This window comes from Mustela putorius, unplaced genomic scaffold (genome assembly GCF_011764305.1).
Source record: "Mustela putorius furo isolate JIRA1106 unplaced genomic scaffold, ASM1176430v1.1 tig00003898_pilon_pilon_pilon, whole genome shotgun sequence".
NCBI classification, from domain to species: Eukaryota; Metazoa; Chordata; class Mammalia; order Carnivora; family Mustelidae; genus Mustela; species Mustela putorius.
This window is the reverse complement of record NW_025422047.1, coordinates 31,700,489-31,725,374: the sequence shown is the minus strand read 5'-3', so window position 1 is coordinate 31,725,374 and position 24,886 is coordinate 31,700,489. Positions and strand designations below refer to the sequence as shown.

General features: G+C 40.6%; 2 protein-coding genes across 3 annotated transcripts in view; both read right to left on the bottom strand.

Annotated features, from left to right (window-relative positions):
* The window catches only part of PSMA6 (proteasome 20S subunit alpha 6), a 33,351-nt gene extending 24,069 nt beyond the window's left edge, over window positions 1–9,282 (bottom strand). The window contains exon 1 of the mRNA XM_004773340.3: window positions 9,209–9,282. Within this exon, the coding sequence (XP_004773397.1) occupies window positions 9,209–9,227 (19 nt within the window). The 5' untranslated portion in view covers window positions 9,228–9,282. The remainder of the gene's footprint in view (window positions 1–9,208) is intronic.
* Window positions 9,283–12,822: 3,540 nt separating this feature from the next.
* Window positions 12,823–24,886, bottom strand: part of PRORP (protein only RNase P catalytic subunit) — a 142,465-nt gene continuing 130,401 nt past the window's right edge. For both annotated transcript variants that reach the window (XM_013046234.2, XM_045067820.1), the window contains 3 exons: window positions 17,657–17,805; window positions 14,432–14,627; window positions 12,823–13,148 (listed from right to left, as the gene is read on the bottom strand). In XM_013046234.2, coding sequence (XP_012901688.1) covers window positions 13,017–13,148; window positions 14,432–14,627; window positions 17,657–17,805 — 477 coding nt within the window. In that variant the 3' untranslated portion in view covers window positions 12,823–13,016. The remainder of the gene's footprint in view (window positions 13,149–14,431; window positions 14,628–17,656; window positions 17,806–24,886) is intronic.

The following is a 24,886-nucleotide window of genomic DNA, read 5'->3' as shown; positions in this document are numbered from 1 at the left end:
TCATACAGACTGTAAGCCATGAGAATTTCACAGGTTCAAAGACATCCTAATCCCTTCTTGAGATTGCATTTAAGCTGGGCCCTGAAAGAGGCATTGGATTTTGAATGGTATATACATTTTAACACTCTTAAGGATATTTCCTGGAGGAAACCTCATTTTCCACACAAACACAAACTGAAATCTGCGATGAAAACATCCTTGAGGGCAGTGGTCACATCTGTGCTTCTCCCAGTGTATCCTCAATGCTAAACCATGTCTACCATGCAGCAAGCATTGAGATAATTCTGTGAATATGCATGCTCACTATTTGTGTTTTCTGTTGTGTTTAATCATCTTTCTTTGAAGAGATTTGTGGATGAATGAGAAACCCGAATTCTAAAACCCTAAAAGGTCAGTGATTTTATGTTAGAATTTGAGATTTTTCCACTGAGGCAAATGAATTCCTCTGGGAAATCTTTCAGAAAGACAAACCCCTTTGCTGATTCCACTGCTGAGGGAAATCCCCGGGAAGCAGACTAAGTGTGTGCCACTGGGTACCAAGCAGCAGCTAATCTACTCACCCAGGTGGACTTCCCCCGGGGTGGGGACTCTTTTACCAAAGTTGTCAGTGCCCTTGCAGCTTTAATACAGGCCTATGGGGGCAGACTTGCTGTGTCTGTGTGGAAAGTTTGATCTTCCTCTCTGTGGGGCCACCAAGTTAGACTTTTTGAAATGACTTTCTGGTTTTTTGAAAAATTTTAGAGATGACTTGACATCTTGTGAGCCTTGGAAAATCTCCTGGGGGCCCTCCTTTTGGCAAGGCCCATAATCTCCCCTGGGGGTGGAGGTAGGTGGAAGGTTGGGGTTACCCACAAGGCAAAGGTAAAAAGTGGCAGCGTATATTCCCAGTGACTGACTGCAGACATGCTGAATCACATGGTGTATAAAGAGAAGATAAGAATTTAGTCCTGAGCTTAAGTTGCTCTGCTAGCAGTTCAGTGAGCCAGGGAATGTAAGAATGAAGCTGATCTCTGTTTCCATGCGATATTAGCAGATGCTGAAACACAATGCCCTGTGAGTTGGCCGTAAGCACTGGTAATGGGGTACTTCAAAAGAGTCAGGGTTTCTTGAGGTTAAGGAGACCCAAAGATTGATAGCAAGCAGGACAGAGGTAGAGATGTAGCAGCTTGGGTGACCAGCAGGAGGGAGGTAGACCTCTGCCCAGCTCCCTGGCCACACTTTGCAATCAGGTGCTCCCCGGGGGGCCGAGGGCAAGAACTTGGCTGTAATCATAGCTTTACCTATTTGTATCTCACAGCAGTCTCAGTCCTGTGGTTCTTCCTGCCGCCCCCCCGCCCCCCACCGTAGCTATGGTCGGCTGCCTGAGAGCTGTCATTCCGGCTGAGTCTCCGAGGAGGAGAAAAATGATTTTTTTATACTTCAGTTCTATAATTTATGGGCAAAAGAGGACAAATGAAGCACCAAACACGGGGTATAGTGTGCTTCTGCGACTTACATGAGGCACTTTTGAAAGCCCTTCAAATCCTTTACCTGACCAGATGCCAAAAAAGCAACACTCCCCTGCCCCCTTGTGCATAACATCTAGTGTGGTGCTCTCATCCTCAGTACCAGTGGTGGGTACAGTACGATGTCTGTCAACATAGCAGTCACACAGCTGTCATTTCCCTCCTGCTCCAGCCTTCCTTACCAGCCAATATCATTCTATGCCTGGATTCTCTTAGTCATCACCAATAGTGAGAATGCTGTCCTTCGATTTGAAAGGGAATTAACTTGCATCAGCCTAATCTAAAGGACATTTAATTAAAACTACCCAGGAACGTGCCACTTCAATAGAGCAAAATCTTTTTTTTTTTGAGCCAAAATCTTTAGTTTTCAGTTCATTCTTAATTTTTAGCTATAAAAACTTCAGTAGTATCCTCTTAGAACTTTTGATATTTCTCTTATTTTCCCAGGCTCCCCTCAAATGAAGATCAAATGCTCGACTGATCTTGTTTCTGGAAGCCAAAGATCTTGAAAAACACTGAGCATTCTCATGGGTCTCCCCAGAATACTGAAAGAAGCAATGGAAGACCCCAGCTGGCTTGGGCTTAACCGTTGGTGGTTTTTAACATACAACTTCCCCTTAGGCATGTTAACACAGGAAGCCCTTCATAGCTTGAGAAAACAGCAAATGTTCCAGTGAAAAATCGGAAGGGGAAGAGAAGGGTGGGAGTCTTGAACATGGTCAGGCTCTGCTATGAGTGTCAGAAGCACTGAAGTACAATCTGAGCCTGGCCACAGACTACCTGATGACCATGACCTCAGTTTCTTCTCTCAAAAGAAGAAACTGTACCCACCTTAAAGGCATAGAGGAAAAAAAAAAATTAACCACTGCAGTGAAAATAAGCCACCTAAAATAGATCTTAACTCAACTTAGAGCTCTGTTTATGAAGGGGTGGGAGGACACTGGTGAATAAGGACTGGACTTTTGGCTGTTGCTTTGATCTCTCCCTAGTACAGCAGGAAACCAAGGACTGCACCAGCCTGCACTGCATTCTGCTATTGTTCAGAAGTGAAAGTCTATTTTTCTTAGCTTGGAAAGCAGCCCTTTCTTTCCCACCCTGTCCCACACACATGCAGCCTCACCCATAGCTGCGGGCGGGGATGAGAACCGTAAGCATCAATCAATTCATTGATAAGATTTTCATGGCTACCATCTTGGGGTCTTTATGAATGTTATTTAACTTTATTTACTCTACTCACCACCTTCACCATTACCCTCATTCCAGCCCCCTGGTCCGGTGAGGAAAGCGAGGTACAGAAGTTGGCCAGGCACCAAGAGAGTGAGTTAGGAACAGAGAGGAAATAAGACTCAATAGCCTTCCCTTTAGACTAGAGACACTTCCTCTTCCTTGAGGTTTCCTAATTGGCTTCCTCTAATTCCTGTTCTCTTACCACAAAATTAAGTCATCTCTGACGCTCAGAAAGAGCCAGGCTCTCTTGGGGTAATGGGGGAGAGAACAAATGAATGAGATTTCTGGTGTTATAAACAATATTTTCAGTCACTAATTTAGGAACTAGTTCTTGATAAGATAATTATTGATGGGAAAGCAAGAGAGTGCTCCAATCTTATTTTCTCCTTGCTTTGAAATGACATGATGGACCTCAGCTGAGGTCCCCAAACTTCTCGCAGGGTACATTTCATCCACAAGAGTGAAACAAAGACAACTTTCAAAAGTCAACCAGACAACAGATCTAAAACATTTCCAAGATAAAAAATTCTGGAATACGTCTTACAGGTTTAAGACGCAAATTTCATTTCAGTTATCCCTGTGCCTTATACATAGTAGAAGCCTAATAAATATTCACTCATTTAAGACATTGGGGGTTTAAAAGGTAATAATCAGAGAGAGTGGCATGGAGAAATTCTCATTATTTCCTGAGGATCAGCCAAAATATCACACACTAGAGACTGTTCTTGAGTCATTCAGCTCACACACAAATTACTGTGGAGCAAGAGGGGAATTCACTCAAAGGGGAAGTGGGAACTGGAGGTGAAAATCAGGAAGACATTTTCAGACAACTTCCCCAAAGTCATTCAACAAACATGTACTGAGCCTCTTCTATGGGTAAAAAGCTGGGCTGGCTGCTCTGGGACACGCAGAGTTGAACCAGCTGGGGGCTGCATCAGTGGGGAAGATGAAACATGAATGAAAGCAACACTAGCAGGAGGCAGTTCATGATACATGAGGTCAAGTCTAATAGAGCACTGTAACCTTGGGCCATAGGGAATGTAAACTGCCTGGTGGAAGAAGTGTGTCTGAGCTCAGCTTAGGACAACAAGAACTCTAGCAGGCATGTTAGTTGTTGGGGCAGTGGGAGTGGCAAGAAAAGAAAAGAAGCAGAAGAAAAAAGAGCCTGTGTTTAGGACCTGGCAATGGTCTAGCTTGACTTGGACTCACAAATGTTCTAGATTAAGATACAAATGCAGGGAGGAGGCCTTGATTGCCTAAGCTAAGGAACTTAGCTCTGGTTGGAAGGCAATAGGGAAACATCTAATGGTTTTGAGTTAGGGAAGCAGCAAGATTAGAATTGTGCTCTGGGACTATAAACCTGGTGGCAGTGTATATGATGAACTGTACATGGGGATATCAATCAGGAGGCTATTGCTAATAGTCCAAGTGGAAGTTTCTGAAGTCCTGAACTGGGGTAGTCATCATGAGAACGGAAGGGAAAGAATATTTGCAAGGGATTTTTTAATTAGTCTCCACCCATTGTGAAAAGTAATATACTATTCAAAGCAGTGCTATTTGTAATAGGCAAAAACTAGGAGCTATTTAAATGCCCATCAACAGCACAGTAATTTGTGGTGCATTCACAGCACAGAACACTGTATAATAACAAAAATGAATGAAATACAATTACATGCAACATTGTGGATGGACCTCACCTACGACTTAAAGGAAGAAGCCAGCCACAGATGAGCACGTCCTGAATAATTCCATTTATATGAAGTACAAAATCAGGCAAAATGAATCTCTACTATTAGAGGATTAGATAGGGGGGGCAAGAAATGATGGAAACAGGCATCTAGGTTCTAGTAACAGGCATGATGAACAGACTATGATAAAACTACAGTGTGATTCTTCCTCTCACACTCTTTCTTGCCTCTACTTGAAAACTGGCAGGTCCCATTAGTTCTCTGTTCCTTCGATAATATGCGGTGCTATGGTCACTTTAAGTAACAAATGCAATCTCAATCCAGAAATGAGAATATCCAGTTCCAAAACCACAAAAATTCCAAACAGCACTACATCATTTCTAATCTATCATCTTAAGTTGATTTCAGATTAAAGCCTCTAGTGGAAAGCATGGTTGGCTTTTCCTCTGTAATCACTCTTGGCTCAAAATTGGCCCTAGCCAAGGTGGAGGGTGGGCGGTGGAGATCTAGGATGGGGAGGGTAGGTTAGAATGGGTGGCTTAATACTTTCTAGGCCTAGCAGATGTTTAAAGCTTGTGTTTCTGGTGAGCCTGGCAAAGAAGATGCTCTTCTCTGGGTCATATTCTAGGCCCTTCAGTGGTTCTCTGCTGAGCCCATACATATTTATATGTAGGTGGCCACTTGCAGCTCCTTCTTCAACCCTCTGAGCACCCAGAAGTTCCCTTCCAGCCCAAGACAACCCTAATTCCCTCCAACATCTGGCTCCCATCAGACCTCTCAAGGCAGAGTCCTCTCTGGTTCTCTTTCCAAGGGTTGACCCTTGTCAACCCTTCTGTCATCTTCAATATTTGCAGGCAGACTCAGGCCCCATCCACAGAAGCTTCCGCGTTCTCAGACATCAGCACTCTGGGTCACCCATACTTCAGGAGAATCTCCAAGTCGTCCTACTGAGGCATCTTTCTTGGGGTCCTGGGGTCAGAGGACACCCAAGGAACTCAGAGACTGGCAATGACTCTCTCCAAAGAAACCTCTTTTATCTTTTTCCTTTCTCTGACTTCTTTACATCTTTGGCCCGGCTAAGGGGCCAGAGGTTGTGAGGTACATTCTCCTTTATTCTTTTTGTAAAACCTGCCTGTGGGGTGTGTGCCTCACACTCACCTGGGAATCTTAGTATCTACCATATTTGTGCCTCGGTGGAGTATGGCACATATGTTGTAACACTTCCAGACTGTGTGGACAATGAAAAGAAGAAAGAAAAATCATCCATAATTCTAACACCCAGAGATACCTATTAACATTTTGGAATCAACAAGATGTTATTTCTTTTTTTTTTTTAATTTCTTTTTTTTTTTAAGATTTTATTTATTTATTTGACAGACAGAGATCACAAGTAGGCAGAGAGACAAGCAGAGAGAGAGGAGGAAGCAGGCTCTCCGCGGAGCAGACAGCCCAATGTGGGGCTCGATCCCAAGACTCTGGGATCATGACCTGAGCCGAAGGCAGAGGCTTTAACCCACTGAGCCACCCAGGCGCCCCCAAGATGTTATTTCTTTGAGATACTTTTCTCCAGGTGTTTCTTTCCTCCCATAGGTCAGTCCTTCCTGCCTGCCTGCCTCCCTCCCTCCCTCTCTTTCCCTATTTAAAAAATGGGATATTAGACATGCCATTTTGTAGATATTCTTTGATTTAATCCATGCCAACACACAAAGAATCATTTTAACTACTGTAACATTTAAAATTATACCTACTTTTTCATTCCCTTGTTTTGAACATTTAGTTAGTTACAGTGTTATTATCAATAATACTATTATGCATATCTTCATGTACAAAGCCTTTTTAAAAAAGAACTTCTTTTGGAAATGTAGTCAAGAGTTGACTGCCCATGGGGCGCCTGGGTGGCTCAGTGGGTTAAGCCACTTCCTTCAGCTCAGGTCATGATCTCAGGGTCCTGGGATCGAGTCCCACATTGGGCTCTCTGCTCGGCAGGGAGCCTGCTTCCCTCTCTCTCTCTCTGCCTGCCTCTCCATCTGCTTGTGATTTCGCTGTCAAATAAATAAATAAAATCTTTAAAAAAAAAAAAAAAGAGTTGACTGCCCACAACAGACACTTTGAAGGTAAACATCAACACAGTTTGCTAACTGAATAAATATGCAAGTAAAGGGAAAGAATAAGAAAAAATAACAAAGTAAGGCAGGAAGTCACTCTTTTGGGGTGAAGATGAGTGGTTTCCAAAATGGCTGAGTTTGAGTGTCTGCAGGCCACCCAGGTAGGAATGCCTAACTGGAAAGAAACCAGGGGGTAGAGATGGTGCCTTCCCTTGAGACACCTGTCTACTAAACTAACCCTAGCAAGGCATGGTTTTATTGGGCCACAAGCCCAAAGGTGTTTGCAGTTAGATGGGAAAAGAGCCAGTGGAAAGGGATTGACTGAAGAGAACAAGGTCTCAAGTCAGTAAGAAGGGACAGAATGGAGGCAAGTAGAAAAATGGGTCATATTCTAGGCCCTTCAGTGGTTCTCTGCTGAGCCCATACATATTTATATGTAGGTGGCCACTTGCAGCTCCTTCTTCAACCCTCTGAGCACCCAGAAGTTCCCTTCCAGCCCAAGACAACCCTAATTCCCTCCAACATCTGGCTCCCATCAGACCTCTCAAGGCAGAGTCCTCTCTGGTTCTCTTTCCTATGACCCTTGTCAACCCTTCTGTCATCTTCAATATTTGAAGAAAAGGGAGAAAATATTCAGTATTTGAAGAAAAGGGAGAAAAGGTCAGGATAGGAAAGCTATTGGAAAGGGCAAAAATTGCTGAAAAGGCTCATGACAGGTAGCTTGCAGATCCTAGTTAAGTCATTGCTGACAGTGAGAATGGTGAGGTGATGATGCAGGACTTAAACTCACAAGTGTTGTTGTATTAACGTAAGCTTGAGCTCATTTGCCACTACTCAAAATACTATTCAAGACATGGTCTGCAGCATTGTATCCCTAGGTACACCAGATCCAAATCAGAATCTGCATTTTCAACAAGATCCCGGATGATTCTATGCCCATTAAAGACTGAAAAGTACTGCTATAGTCCATCTTCCCCACTGAACAGAAAAGGAAATGGAAGTTCCAAGAGATAAACTATTTTTCAAGTTAAGATTGCAAAAGCTAAGAGAGCTCCTTCAGGAAATGAATGGGAATTCAATGAAAGATGAAAACCAAAATCTTTGAATGGGAGTGAAGTTCTAGCTATATAATTACATGACTTTTCTAGCAATACTGTTGTGTGGGAATGAAGTAGAATGGTTTGGAGCTATCCAAAATGATGTTTCTCAAAGGCAGTGCAGGAGGTGAAAGGAATGAAAGAATCCATGGTGCTACTGAAACCATCTCTAAGATAAATGCTTTAAGAGTTGGATGGGGGTGGGCGGTGCCTGAGTGGCTCAGTCCGTGAAGCATCTGACTCTTGATTTCAGCTCAGCCCATGATCTCAGGGTTGTGAGATTGAGTCCCTCATCGGGCTCCATGCTCGGTGCAGAGTCTGCTTGAGGTCTTCTCCCTCTGCCCCTCCCCCGCTCTCTCTCTCTCTCTCTAAAATAAGTAAATAAAAAAAAAAAATCTTAAAAAAAAAAAAAGAGAGAGAGAGCGAGCGAGCGAGGGTGGGATGGGGAAGAAGGCAAGCAAACCCAGATGGGGAATGACAACTGAGGCCTTTAAAATAAGAAGGGATGGATCTCAGAACACACCAATGAGCTGGTTATTGGGATGAAGGAGTGGGGCGGATAACAAGTTGTGGTCCAAATGAAGAACTCGAAAGTTTGAAATTCTGAAGCTGGAACACTTTTAAGTAATTTAAAAGGCTCAAGTTGGCCATCTCACAGGGGGCCAAAATGACCTAAAGGTTAAGAAACGAGACCAAAACATGGGTGGTGTTGGAATATCTGGGCATAACGGCAGTGGGTGGGAATAAAAAAATCTACTGACACTTACAAAGCACAGACTGTTCGACTCTGATTTCCTCACATAAACTTCCCTTGGTGTGTCAGTACAAAAAGAGCTATGTGATTTGCTTTAAAAGATAAAAAGCTCTTTATCTGTGTAAAGCAGTGATCCTTCATGAGACTCTCTTCAAAAACTTGGTATGACTCGAGTTTATTTCTTTAGTACTTAGACATTAGAGGGTCTAACTTGGAAAAGACCTATTTCTTCAAAGATCTGACCATGCCTGCGAAAACTAGACTAAATGCCAAAGGACATGACCCTTCATTTGAGCCAATAGATATTATCAGCGTGACAGCTTCCTGGAACACGAATTTCCTCCTGAACGCAAGGAAGCCTTGAGGACTTTGAGTACACACCTCTCCAAGTAGTATTTTATGGTAGACAACAAGGCCCTAGCTTAATTCAGCCACCCCTCTTTAGGAATTCACATTATTATGATTAGAGTTCATGAGGAAGAAGTGGTAGAAGACTATACAAACAAAGAAGTTTTCATTTTCTTTCAGGTGAAAAAAAAGTTACAAGAGTTTATAGAGAATGATCCTTTAAAAATTATATATATGTAATAGGCATATATATATGTATATATGTGTAAAAACTTAGTAGCAATAGATAGCTCAGCTTTGGAGCAGAGAATAGAAAAAAATGCAGCTTTGGCTTCTAAGACAAGGTCACTAAAGAAAGGAAGAAACTATAAGAATATTTTATTTTTAATGACTTAGTGATAGGGGCATCTGGCTGGCTCAGTTGGTAAAGCACGCGTCTTGATCTTGGGGTTAAAAAAAAACTTGGTAATATAGTACATCTTACCTTTGGGAAGACCCGCCATAACCACTTTCAAAGGAACCTATTTCATGGAGGTGTGGAGGCCCATTCTCTTCTCCCAGGCTGGGACACTGCCCTGCCTGAAATGGCCAAATGAACAGTAGAATTGTCAGGGAATTCCATTGGCACTTGTTAGGGCACTGGCATTCTCTGTTCTAATGTAGTCATAGAAAGCAAAATAAATCTGTTTTAATAATTGATTTTAAGTATTTTGATGTGAACTAAACTTGATACCAAGTAATGTTGTGGTCCAGCTGAGAGTGAAAGGGCAATCTGAACTGGTCTCTTTAAAAATGAATTTGTCTCTACCATTAGAAATGACAGTCTCTAGCAGTGATTTCTCAAGTATTTGGTCTTGTGGGCTGGATTTTAATTAACACCAAAGAGAATATGGGTAATTTTTATTTATTTATTTATTTTACAGATTTTATTTATTTGACAGAGAAAGAGAGAGCGAGCACAAGTAGGCAGAGCGGCAGGCAGAGGGAGAGGGTGAAACAGGTTCCCCACCAAGCAGGGAGCCCGATACAGAGGCTCAATCCCAGGACTGACCTGAGCTGAAGGCAGATGTTAACCAACTGAGCCACCCAGGCGCCCAAGGGATAAGTATTTTAATGTGGTTGAAATTTATGTCACATTTATTGTCAGAAACTACCAAAAACCCTTCATATGACAGCTGCTATTTACAACACGTCATGGTTACCTTAATAATCCATTTGATAAGAATGTACTGTGAGCAATCTAGTGGCAACACAAACTATTTTTAGCTGCCATCAGTGACTAGATAATTGTCTTCCTGTTTATTTTAATTCCCAGTTGAATGCAAGTGGTGTATGTGGTGTATGTGGAAGCACTGAGTGGAATACTGCCAACAAAAAACAAACCTCAGAACAGAGAGCTTTAGGGAATTATGAAACACCATGAAATAGACATGTTAAGAGAAATTAAAGATTATTTCTCAAGATTTATGGCATTTACTCATTGGTATTCTCTTTATTTTTTTTAAGTGTGGGACATAGAATTTTATTTTATTTTTTGTTTTTAATTATTTTTATTAACACATAATGTATTATTAGCCCCAGGGGTACAGGTCCGTGAATCGTCAGGTTTACACATTTCACAGCACTCCCCAGAGCACATACTCTTCCCAATGTCCATAACCTAACCTCCTCTCCCTATCCCCCCTCCCCCACCAACCCTCTGTTTGTTTTGTGAGATTGAGAGTCTCATATGGTTTGTCTCCCTGCAGATCCCATCTTGTTTCATTTTTTCCTTCCCTACCTCCAAATCCCCCGCCCTGCCCCTGAAATTCCTCATATCAGGGAGATCATACGATACTTGTCTTTCTCTGATTGACTTATTTCACTCAGCATAATACCCCCTAGTTCCATCCATGTCATTGCAAATGGCAAGATTTCATTTTTGATAGCTACATAGTATTCCATCGTGCACGCATGCGTGTGTATGTATATATACATATATATACACTATATATATATATATACACACACACCACAACTTTATCCAGTCATCTGTCGATGGACATCTAAGTTCTTTCCATAGTTTGGCTATGTGGACATTGCTGCTATACACATTTGGGTGCACGTGCCCCTTCAGATCCCTACATTTGTATCTTTAGGGTAAATACCCAATAGTGCAACTGCTGGGTCATAGGGTAGCTCTATTTTCAACTTTTTGAGGAACCTCCATGCTGCCTTCCAGAGTGGCTGCACCAGCTTTCTCTTGTATTTTTTCATCTCACTGTTTTTTATAGCTTTCTCTAGGCAGATCTCTAAATGGAAGTCCCTTTGCTTATACTGAGAGTTCGATCTGCTTATGTCCCAGCCTTAAAGAATACCTAAATCTAAATATCACCATTTCATCTCAGTGGTCTATATTCCTATATTCCCAGTCATTCCCACTGGGTGCCTTTAGATGTTTTTCCTAAAACTAGGATAGTTCCTTTAGAAAAAGGTTAATTCTCTGAAAGTACAGCTTTCTAAGTATGTAGTTTGTGAAATGTAGAAGATAACCAGATTGGATTAAGAGAATTTTCCGACCCTTAGCATCTTCAGTATTATCAATTTATTAAGCACTTCCCTGGAGAGCTATTTTGTCTAGGTATGCAGCAGTGTAGGATCCAGTAAATGGATAAGGAGATGAAACATCCCCTCCTGGGTTTTTCCTGGATAGTCTCTCTCTGCATACTACATGCCCTACTTAACAATTGTGTATATGGCTTTATGTAAATGAGGTAATTTACTTGTTTATCTCATGTAAATAATTCTTTTTAAAAAAGATTCATCTATTAGGGCACCTGGGTGACTTAGCCAGTTAACTGTCTGCCTGCCTTTGGCTCAGGTCATTGTTCCCAGGGTCCTGGGATTTAGCCCCACATCAGACTCCCTGCTCAGGGAGGAGTCTTCTTCTCCCTCTCCCTCTGCTGCTTTCCCTGCTTCTCCTCTGTCTCTCTCTCTCTCTCAAACAAAATCTTAAGAAAAAATTTATCTATTTATAGAGCTCTAAAGAGACAGAGCATGTGCAAGCAAATATGGAGGAGAGGCAGAATCTTTAAGCAGACTCCCTGCTGAGTGAGGAGTCAGACATAAGGCTCAATCCCATGACCCAGGAGATCATGACCTGAACCCAAACCAAGAGCCAGAAGCTCAACTGACTGAGCCACTCAGGCATCCCTAGATAATTATCTTTTTAATGTTAACATTTTTTGACATATTGATGTAAATGCATCCACTTTAAGTATTTAGTGTGATAAATTTTGACTAATATACACATACACCTAAGTTAGCATCATCTAGATAAATATATACAACTTTCTATCACCCTCCAGAAAGTTCCAGCCCATGCCTCAGAAAACTACTATTGTGATTTTTATCACCACAGATTGGTTTGGCCTATTCCTGAATATTAAACCATATAGTAAGTATGTATGACTGAGTAAAGAACATAAAGTATTGGGACATGAATATTTCCAGTTAAAATCAAGGTTCAGTGAGGTGTAAGCTTGCTGGCAAGTAGGTAAAACAGAGGCAAATATGAAAAGTTATGACTTGTTAAACTAAGTCAAACTTGATTAAATGAAAAAAAAATCTGCATCCTTTAAAGAAGTCTCATATGCTGAGCAATAGAGTTAATAGTGTTCACAAAACATTGAACTAATCTGAAAAAGGCATTATAGAATGAAGAGCAAATGACCAGAGGCTAAAGAGAATGAATTGCTCCTTTTCCTCCAACTCAAATCATTGGGTGGTAAGTAAAAGTTGCCAATAAGCTTCTGATATCTTGGCCAGTTTATCACAGAGGACATTAAGTGATTCAGTGTGAGTAGGAGAAAATCTGTACAGGATGAGATAATATCAGAAATGGGAGAAGGGGTTTAGAAACAACATGAGCAGCCTAGGCCTCGATGCATCGATTCTGCTGTTGGGGGACTTGGAACGTGAGGTGAGGAGTAGCAAAATGGATATGGGAAGCACTTGTTGCCCAGGTTAAATGGGGTAGCTGGCCCACCAGAATGTAGGCTTCATTCTGCCTTGAGTTCCCTAAGTATGGATTCAGTCTCCAAAAACAAATGCAACTGGTTATGAAAAGATATTATGTTTTATTTAATCCAAAAAAGGTCAATTTGTTGACATGCAAACCAACGGGACCAAACAGGACAAAGTGGCTCCTGCCACTGTGCATGCAGGAGCACTGCTCTGAACAAGCATCGACCGAAGAGCTCTGATGCCAACCAGAGGGCACCCACACACTAGTTCAGCATGGGGTAGAGTCTTTACGTCTTACGGTGAAGGCACAGCCATTTGGTTGGCACTTCATAGGTGTATCTTTCCACCGTGTCTTCATCATATGGTATGTGCCATGAGTCTCCAGTTGTCTGCACCACTGTGTTGTAACTGGGGATATGCTGTTGAATTTAAAAGGGAACCAAACATTGAGAACAACACTGAGGGGTTACCTGGCCATTTCCCTTTCTTTTCTGACAACTTTTCGTTTGCTTCAGGATTATTCTCTCTTACTTAACAAGAGCAACTAGCTCTATGAAGATGAACCCTAGTATTAGGGGTTCCTTTTTTGGGGGTGAGTTCATTTTTGAGGTTAAAGATTCTCTGTAGGAGTATTATTACATTTATAGGTGATAGTATCCCTTTACTTGCCTTTATCAGTTTTCCATGTGAGAGAAAAATTTCATATACGCAAACGTAGAGAAATGGTATGATGAACTCCCAGGTACCACCCAGCTTCAACCATTATCAACACATGGCTAAATTTATTTCATCCTACCACCCCCGAAGATTACTATGAAGCAAATCTCAGATATTGTATCACTTCTTCTGTAATAGTCAATATGTACCTTTAAGAGATAAGATCCATTTTATAAATATAAATTCAATACTATTATTACACTTAAGAGTTAATTCCTTTCCATCAGATATCTACTAGTCACATTTCCCCAAGTATTACATGTGCATACATATATTTTACAGTTGATTTTTTTGAACAACAGTTGAAATTAGGTTATTACTAAATTATCTCTTAATTTTAAATAGAGCTTTACTTTTCATCTCTATTCTTGTAATTTTTTGTTGTTGAGAAAACCAAGCCAGTCATCCTGTATCATTTCCTATAGTCTTGATTATTTGTATAGATCTTTTGTTTTGTATGTTTTTGACCACTGGACCACATTTATCATTCACTAGTGTATTTTTCTATAATAACTTGCCTTTGGATTTTCTCCCTTCACTTTCACCCAGAGACATTCCTTAAATTTGCAGGAATCTAAACTAGAATCAAAGGAGAACTCAGCTGAGACCATGCTGCAGAAGTGGATTAACAGGAAAAAGGAGTTGCTTAGCAGAAATATGATGAAGCATAAAGGATAAGGAAGGTTCAGCTACTGCAAGTATCAGGAAAATAAAAAACATGTATGAAAATAAAAAACAAGTTATAATCCGTGACATAATTGAAGTCACAACTGATGACATTGCAGATGTTTTCACTATGTCAATTAATGTGGGGCTGATCTATGAAAACTTTTGCCCTGGCAAACTTTCTGTTTCCAGGAACTGGCTAATTCCAAGTACCAACCTAAAGCTGAGAAAAACCAAGCAATTAAAACCTCCAATGAGTCACAACATTCTTTGACTATACCAGCCTTTGTTGACATTATATGGAGAACAGATAACAAACCTGAAAGGTTATTTTTGATCTTGTAAGCCTATTAACAATTGCTAGCTGATGTCCCTGCTGCCACTTGAAGAAGAGACGCTGGGTCTTGGCATTACGCAGACAGGCCTTGTGGTCCCGCATCAGATCTTTTGTGATGAACTTGCAGTGGTTCCCCGAGTGTAGTGTGGCATACAGAAGGAACGGATCATCCTCTGAGCTGAGCCAGGCAGGAGAAAGAAGACAATCAAGCACAGCCCCAGGGAGGCAGAGGATACCATTCTTAACCATGATTCTTACTTCTTATTCTGCTTTCCTCAGAGGTACTCTGCATTCTTTCTTTCTTTTTTTTTTTTTTTAGATATTATTTAGTTATTTATATGAGAGACAGAGAGTGAGTGCACAAGCTGGATGGGGGCAGAGGGAGAGGGACAAGCAAACTCCCTGATGAGCAAGAAACACCCCTTACCCCTGCAAAGGAGGAGCCCAGGACCCTGGGATATCATGATCTGAGCTGAAGGCAGATGCTTAACCCATTGAGCCACCCAGGTATCCCAGTGCTCTTATTCTTAAGTGACATAATCCCAGTGATGCTTATAAACCAACCACCTCCAAGTCTTTTGTTAGTAGAAAGCACTATCTAGAACAAAAAATGGAAAGCTAAGGGGAAGGGAATGCAAATGCTCAATTTGGCTAGATTGGGAAATTCTAACAATAATTATCTCTTCACATTCCAAACTTTGTTCTCTGGATGCCCCGGGTGTTGTGCCCATTTGCCTTAGTCACCAGAGAGCACGCCCTTACTTCCTTTCCCTTTCCTCACTCAAATGCAAAAAATGTTCATAATATTAGTAGGACAGGATGACACTTCCCTGCAGCAAAGCTACCAAAAATAATGGGCTGCCTTAAAGCTAAAACTGGTATCTCATAGCAGCTTCTGGGAAGTCACCCAGATCCACACCCGAAGGCATCTCCTACTTTGAGAACAGACTGTGACTCAGACTCTCTAACGGACCCTCAAGCTCAGCACTTCGCACTGGAGGAGGTGTGCTGTGAGAACAGCAGGGGTTGCCTTGGCTCAGGAGACTCGGACTGCAGCATGGGCTAGGTCTTATGCCTTGATCCAAATGACCCAGAGTGGGACCATTTGATGTTTATTTTATAACAAACTTTTTCAAATGAAACGATAAATGACTGGAATCTATCTGCCTTAAAAATCTCTAGGAAAAAGAGAGAGGAAGAGAAAAAAAAATGCAAGGGGTTATATGGGACGAGATGAGAAAAATGATGGTAATCATTGGAGCTGGGTGACAGTTACATGGGGATTTACTATGCTGTTCTCTGGAGTATATGTCTGAAAAGACTTCTTTGGCATGTTAGTGGAAAACAGAATTAAAGTTAAAAACTTAGATATTCAAATCCAAACCATAGAAAGTCACCTGAAAGGACATAATAAATACAAGTCCCAAGCCAGGCATTAGACCAATTTCCATCAAGGGCCTTGGTTTTACCACTGCATTTATCCAATTCCTCCATCTAAGAAAAAGAATAGTGATGATAACAGCACTACAAATATGATTCATGTACTTGGTGCCCTGCCACAGTTTTATATATATTATTTACAGGTATTCTCTCATTTAATCTTCACAATAACCCTGTAGGGGTTACATATGGGGAAGACCCAGAGATGGGAAATACGTTCCCAGATGGGAGGTGGCAGGGCCATGCTCAGAAACTGGGCAGGCCATTTAAAGCCTGTGTTCCTCATGTCTACCCACTGTTGCCTAAAGCGAGGGTGTGAAGGACATTATTGTTGTCTTCTGCTCTTGGGAGACAGAGAAGCAACCCTTTCTGGAGTATGGAAAAGGGCTTACCTAAAGATAAAAGGGATTGGTTTGGGATCTGAATGAGGGCTTAGCCTCCTGCTCCATGTACTGGGAGCCATTTTACCCTTTTAGGAACAAAGAACTTGGGGAATACTGACAAATCCTGAAGCTATCACATTCAGTATAATGAAACCTAGATCAGCTGAGGGACACACATTATCCATGCAAGGTTAGAAATAAACTTTTGTCACCACATAAATCAGATGTAAAACTATGTGCATTTTATTTTTTTTTTAAAGATTTTATTTATTTATTTATTTGACACAGAGAGAGAAAGAGAGCCTAAGTAGGCAGAGGGGCAGGCAGAGAGAGAGGAGGAAGCAGGCTCCCCACTGAGCAGAGAGCCGGATGGGGGGCTCGATCCCAGGATTCTGGGATCATGACCTGAGCCGAAGGCAGAGGCTTTAACCCACTGAGCCACCCAGGCGCCCCAAAACTATGTGCATTTTAAAACTTTACATGTACTGTTGAGGATCTGTGCCCCTCCAGAGCTGATGCTTTCTTCTTTATGGACACTGTACCATTTTGTCACTGACCTTATTTAGCATGTTCCTTTGGCTTCTTGAGACACTCACTCACGGCAGCATTCCCTCTATAGTTAGAATAAAATTCACGTTCTCTGCTTGCCTGCCAGAGCCCACAAGGTCTTCTGTACTGTGGTCCCTGCCTTTTCCCTGACCTTGGAACCTACCACTTTTCTTTCCACTGCTACAGCTCATCTGCACTGGTCTGTTTGCTGTCTTCCAACATGCCAAACACACTCCTGGCTCCCTGGCTTTTTGAACACCTGCCATTCCCTCGGCTTGGTATGTTCTTCCATCCACCCTCCTATTTTCTCAAGTGACTCCCTCTCTTTGTATCTGTCCTCTCCCAAAGGCTATTCCTGACCACCCCATCTACTACCCTCTGACCCACCCCTACCTCATCCTTTCTTACCTATTTACTCTGCTATACTGTCTTCTTAACATTAACCACTGCCTAGAATTACATTATCTTTTTATTTGTTTACCTGTTTATGTTAAGTCCCAAGAAGGGGCAGGGACTTCCTGAACAACCGCTGTTTTCCAAGAACACTGAAGGTGCTCATTTATATAAAATATCTGTTGAATGATCTTTGTAGGACCTTATAGCATGCATTCTGTGTACTCCTCTTACTTCTGACTTTATCTTCCTCCTAGTTCTCCTTTATCCTGATTTCCTCATCTATTTAAATGTATCCTGCTGTAGGAAGTGTATTTTTTGTAAGCTGCCTCAAATCCTTTTTTGGATTCATACACATGTACTTTAAAAATGGCGAAAATAGGTAACTACCAAGCAGATGACTTGGGCCTAGGGTAATTCACCTAGTACCTTCAGTACTTACATGTTGTCGGCAAAGAAGCAGCTGGCTTGCTGCTGCACCTTCTTCATCTCATCCTTTCTCCACCTGGAGTGCTGTGTTAGCATGTGCTTTCGGCCCAGGACCAGCAGCTGCAGATTCTGCTTGGCTAGTTGGGAGACCACATCCAAGAGCTAGAAAACACAAAGACAGTCAAGGGAAGACTCTCAAAGTGGAGTAGCTCCTCCAGCTGCTAGTCTCAATGGTAAAACACTCTTTTCTGGTAAGGGGTCAAAAAACGTTCCTTAAAATAATTTTCTATCTTTGTAAGCCTGAAGAAAAGGTTTCCTTATTACAAATAAATGTCTACCACCTGCCTACTAGTCAGGCTACATTTCAGTGGGTCTAGGGGGTATTTCTAAGCAGAGACAGGATGAATTGTTTTTCAAGTGCGTACGACAGAGTCCACTGGGATAGACAGAGGGAGATTCAAGGAGGATGCATTTTAGTCTCCACCCTGTTTCAACCAAAATATCTCAGCTTTTGTATATTTATATCATATTCTGCATAAGTTTCCACTTGAATAAAGGGTTCTCTCTCTCTCTCTCTCTTTTTATACAGTTTGTATATGCCTGGACTAGATTGTGTCTTTTCACAGCCAACTTTTCTATGCCATGATTCTGGTGAGACTGCTATCTTTCACTGAAATCCTTTTTTTCCACTCAAAGATCAGTCAATTTCTATTCTCTAGCTCCTTTTCAGTGAATTTACTCCCATTTTCTCTACTTCCCACCCATCTTGTGTGCACATAATTGCCTCTCAAAAGTCTGGATTTTTAACAAATCTAGTAACTTGGTAAGCTTGCTTATATTCAATCTTTCATAAGAAGTCCATAGATTACTTTTATTTACAACTTACTAAACTAAGCTATAAATGGATATTACTAAGTAAAATAAAAGTTAATGAAAAATTAAGTTATTAATATTGTATCAGAAATACAGAAGTTCTTTATAACAGTTTCTAAGCCTATGAAATCAGGAATTGAAAGTCACTGAAGAAATCATTAATATTCTTGAGTCTTGGTTGGAAAAGGCACTGATTTTATTATTATTATTTTAAAAGGATTTTATTTATTTATTTGACAGAGAGATCTGTCTCTCTGTCAGGCAAAAGTAGAGGCAAAGGGAAAGGGAGAAGCAGGCTCCCCACTCAGCAGCAAGCCTGATGTGGGGCTCTATCCTCAGACTTGGGGAACATGACCTGAGCTGAAGGCAGACGATTAACCGACTAAGCCACCCAGGCATCCATAAAAAGCACTGATTTTAATCCAGCTTCCCTTAACTCTTAACTTCTTCTCAAGCTTTTTAGGATATTATTTAAAATTCTTTAATCAATAAAACTTCATTCATTTATTTGGTCAGTTGTTAAACATTGCTTTAGCACAAATTATATATTACATCTGTGTAGACTCTCTAACAGTCTAAGAATAAATTTAGTTAGGGTCAAATTTTTAATATTACTGTTTGATGCTTTGGATTTATATCATCTATCCTACTCCATTACTAATCTTATTATTTTAGGAAACTGTAGTTGTTTTTATTATCCCTAATTGTTAGTTCTAGAATTAAGACAGAGTGGACACAACTTGCCCAATGAATGTGTGCTAATACTTAAGCAGAAAAATGTATCAAGACCAGTGTAAGGCCTCTAAAGCCAAAGCTTTATAACCAGTAATACAGAATTCCTTCCTTCAAAGGTAGGAATAGTGGCTTCTATGTTCATTCAACAGTTGTTTCCCAGGTCTCTCTACGTATAAGGCACATGGTAGGTATCTTAGCTTACAAAATTTTGAAAGACCTGGTCCCTGGGGCACCTGTGTGGCTCAGTTGGGTAGGAGTCTGCCTTTGGTCAGGTCACGATCCCAGGGGTCCTAGGAGGGAGCCCTACATCAGGCTCCCTGCTCAGCAGGAAATCTGGTTCCCCCTCTGTCTCTGCTCACCAGTCCCCTTGCTCTCTCTCTCTCTTACATAAAATCTCAAAAAAAAAAGAAAAAAAAAAAAAAAGACCTGGTCCCTGTCTTTAGCGAGCCTATTAAGGCTAGGAAAAAATATATGCTGAATCTACATTTGTTAGATGGCTAATAGATATTTTCTGCTTAGCTGACGAATATATTCAACATCTATTTTTATCTATCATAAAAGTTGCTCATTATCGAAACTTGAAAAATACAGACCAGAAGAAAGACAAAGCAGCAACCACTCATACCCTACCACCTGAAGACTGTTCACATGTATCTACCAGTGGAATAACCATACATTTTCATATAATCTTTAAGCCATCATCTAAAAAGTTAGGCTAGGGCGCCTGGGTAGCTGCCTTCAGCTCGGGTCATGATCCCAGGGTCCTGGGTTCAAGCCCCACATTGGGCTCCCTGCTCGGTGGGAACCCTGCTTCTCCCTCTCCCACTCCCACTGCTTGTCTGCTTGTGTTCCTTCTCTCGCTGTGTCTCTCTCTGTCAAATAAATAAATAATATTTAAAAAATTAAAAAATAAAGTTAGGCTAGTAATCAAAAGCAAACATCTATACTGTAAGGAAGTTTGGCTCTCTGATTCAAATACCTCAAAAGACATTCAGAGAGGTGCATCTCCTTCAGAATGCACACATAACATTCTTTCTTTTTTAAAAGATTTTATTTATTTGAGAGAGAGACAGCATGAGGAGGGGGAGGGGGAGAGGCAAAGAGTGAGAGAACATGGGAGTGACATGCAGACTCCTGCTGAGTGCGGAGGTAGATGCAGGGCTCCATCCTAGATCCTAGAACCCTGAGATCATGACCTGAGAGGAAGTCAGATGCTTAACTGCTTAGCTGAGTGAGCCACCCAGGCACCCCTATAATATTCCTTTCCTTTAGGATTATTTTCAGTGAGCCCAATTACAAAATGGCAACTTGATTCACTAAGAGGAATGACAATTACTTTTAAAATTTTCCATATGAATTCTCACCAAATGAAAGATAGGAAAAAAAAATTCAAACAATAACTTTTTTTTTAATGATTGCTTAAATTTTCATGCAACCGGAAAGACGTGGCTTAAAGAAAAACACAGTTGGGTCTTCAGAGCCATATGCTGCTTTAGATAAACAGCCTTGAGTTTGCTAATATTAAGTTAAAAATAAGGGCCAGAGAAGAACAGAAAAGGATTAGCTTGAACTGCTCTGGGGCACCATCTTGTGGTTTAGAGGTCTCTACCAGCTCTCTATCTGAAACAATGCAAACAAAGGAGTGTAAGTGAAAGACACAGGAAAGAAAGATGTGTATACAGAGTAGAGTACTGGCCTGAAACTCTGTAAGAGTCTAGCTGTGAGCAGACTTCTAGGGTAAATTCCAAGGCTGGATCTAGTGGGCTGGGTCAGAGTCAGAGGTATACTCAGAACAGTAAAGAAAAAGAAAATTTACCTTAATTCTACATTAGATCAAAAATAAAACTGGGAGGGAGTTCCACTTCTAGGAAGATGGGAGTAGATCTACTTTTCCTACCTCTGCCACTAATTACAACAAAAACCCCTAGCCATTATACAAAACATACACAGAAAGACTTTGAAAGTTTGATGTTCCCCCAAATCAAAATGTTTCCAAACACATTTAAGATATAAAATTCAGCACAGGGGTGGCTGGCTGGCTCAGTTGGTGGAGCAGGCAACTCTTGATCTTAGGGTTGTTAATTTTAGCTCCATGTTGGCTGTGAAGATTGCTTAAAAATAAAATTTTTAAAAATTACAGTATAAAATGAGATTTATGCCTATTTTCCCCATAAAGCAAAAAAAAAATTTTTTTTGAGAAATTAAAAAAAAAGACTGTGAAAGGTAGAGAGAAAAAAGCAGATTGGCTAGGGACCTGGGGGCATGATGAATGACATGGCAGTGTGTTCCCTGGATTTTCTTTTTGCCTCATATATCCTAGACTTGGAGCTAAAGAAGCCAGAAATCCAGAAATGTCCATGGGTACAGACAAAAAGAGCCCAAGAAAGGCCCGTTTTTCTAGCCAAAGGACCAGGAAAGAGGCCACCTGGCAAGACAGAAAACTTGTTTCAATGATGACACCAGCAGACTGATATTTTGTGTGTGTGTGTGTATACATACATACATATAGTATCTGGAGAAGCCATGAAAAATGCTATACAAAGAGATACACTAAAAAAATACTATAGATTAAAAAATAAAATAAAAAACCCACTATAAGTACACCAAAGTGGAATTCTATAAAAAGTTCACATAGCCCATAGGAAGGCAAGAAAAATAAAACAAAAAATAAAATGGCAGGTATAAATCTTAACATTTCAATACTAACATGAAATATATATATATATATTTTAAAGATTTTATTTATTTATCTGACAGAGATCACAAGTAGGCAGAGAGGCAGGCAGAGAGAGAGAGGAGGAAGCAGGCTCCCTGCTGAGCAGAGAGCCCGATGCAGGGCTAGATCCCAGGACCCTGAGATCATGACCCGAGCCGAAGGCAGCGGCTTAACCCACTGAGCCACCCAGGAGCCCATGAAATATATTTTTTTAAGATTTTATTTATTTACTTGAGAGACAAAGAGAGCACAAGCAAGGGAAGACCAAGCTCCCCGCTGAGCTGGGAGCCTGACGTGGGGCTCAATCCCAGGATGTGGAGATCATGACCTGAGCAAAAGGCAGAGACACTCACTCAACCATCCAACCCACCCAGGTGCCCCAAAATATAAAGGATTTTAATATACCAATTAAAAGAGCCTGGTAGAGGCGCCGGGGTGGCTCAGTGGGTTAAGCCTCTGCCTTTGGCTCAGGTCATGATCCCAGGGTCCTGGGATGGAGCAACACATTGGGCTCTCTGCTTGGTGGGGAGCCTGCTTTCCCCATTCTCTCTGCCTGCTGTTCCGCCTACTTGTGATCCCTCTCTCTGTGTCAAATAAATAAATAAAATCTTAAAAAAAAAAAAAAAGGCTGGTAGAGTGGGTAAAAACACATGACCCAGCTAATATTATCTAAAAGAAACTCATTTCACATATACTAATATAGGCTGGTGGAAAGTTAAAGGATGGAATAAGTTAAATCTTATGCAAACTATTGCAAACTATTCATCAAAGCAAATACAGAGGGGTTACATTGATATTAACAACAGAGCTGCAAAAATGTGAAAAGAAAGCAGATAGAATGTAAAGGTGAAATAGATGAATCCACAATTACAGCTGGAGACTTCAATACTCCTCTTTCAACAACTGGCAAATGACCTAGTCAGAAAATCAGCAAGCACATGGAAGAACAGAACAATACCATCCATGATCATGGATTGGAAGACTCTAGACAGTAAAAATGTCAAATCTCTCCAAATTGAAATGTGGGTTTTTAAAGCAATTCCTATCAAAATCCCAGCAAGATATTTTGGTAGATATATAGACAGGATTATTATAAACTTTTATGGTAAGGCGAAGAAGAATAGCTAAACCAATTTTGAAAAAAAAAATAAAGGGGGAAGAATCAGTCTACTTCATCTTAAGCCCTATTATAGAGCTAATGTAATCTAAATTCTGAGATATTGGTAGAGGGATGGGCACATAGATCAACAGAACAGAACATATGACCCAGAAACAGACCCACACAAATATGCCAAGGAAAGATAAACTTTTTAACAAATGGTGCTGAAGCAATTGGACATTCAAAGTAAATAATAAACCTCTATTTAAATCTCATACCTTATATAAAAAATTCAATCAAAATGGACCATGGACTCAAATATTAAACAGCTATATAGTTTTAGGAAAAAAACCTAGGAGAAAAATCGTCATGACAGGCTATACAGAGTTCTTAGACTTGGTATCTAGACACTGTCTATAAAAGGAAAAATTGATAAATTGGACTTTATCAAAATTAAAACTGCTTTATGAAAGGCCCTGTTAAAAAGACGAAAAAGAAAAGTTACAGACTGGGAGATAATACCTGCAAACCACATACTCAACAAAGAAGTTTCTAGAACACAAAGAACTCTCAAAACTCAACAGCTAAAAAAAAGCAAACTATCCAAATAAAACATGAACAAAGTCCTTTTGGGGCACCTGGCTGGTTCTGTTGGCAGAGAATGTGAATCTTGATCTTGGGGTCCTGAATTCCAGCTCCACAATGATGATGGAGTTTACTTAAAAACAAAACAAAACAAAACAAAAGAATGCCTAACACCTTGCACTAAAGAAGACATACATGATATACAAGCATATGAAAAGATATCCAACATTATTAGCCATCAGGGAAATGCAAACTATAACCCAATGAGGTGTCACCACACATCTATCAGAATGGCTAAAAAAATAGTAATAACACCAAATGCTGAGACACTGAATCATTCGTATATCACTGGTGGGAATTTAAAATGATACAGCCACTCCAGAAAACAGTTTGGCAGTTTCTTGTAAAACTAAATATGCAACTACCACACGACTGAGTTATTGTATTTCTGGGCATTTATCCCAGAGAAATGAAGACTATGTTTACATAAAAACTTGTGCTCAAATGTTTAACTAGTTATGTTTATTCATAATAGCCAAAATCTGGAAACAATCCAGATGTCCTTCAATAGATGAAGAGTTAAACAAACTGGTACATTCAGATCACAGAATATTAAACAACGATAAAAAGGAACAAATTATTGATACCACAACAACCTGGATTGATGAGGTCAGGCAAGAAGTAGGTATGGCTGTAACAGGGAAACAGGAGGGATGTTGTGGTGATGGACATCACTCTATCTTGACTGCATCAAGGTCAATATTCTGGTTGTGATAATATAGTTTGCCAAGATGCTATCATTGGAGGAGAGTAGGTAAAAGATACATGGAATCTCCATGCACCATTTTTTACATCTGCAAATGAATCTATGATTATCTCAAAATAAAAAGTAAACAACAACAACAAAAAACAAAACCTTTAAAACCAAAACTGGGACTTCTGGGACACCTGGGTGGCTCAGTTGTTAAACGGCTGCCTTTGACTTGGATCATGATCCCAGGGTCCTGGATCAAACCCTGCATCAGGCTCCCTTCTTAGCAGGAGCTGAGCTCCCTCTCCCACTCCCCCTGCTTGTGTTCCCTCTCTTGCTGTCTCTCTCTCTGTCCAATAAATAAGCAAAATCTTTAAAAAAGAAAAAATAAATTAAAAATAATAATTAAAAAAAAAACCAACCCTGGAGCTTCTAAGGACAAAGGGGTATGGGACAAATATCCAATGTGTACTGGATAGCCAGA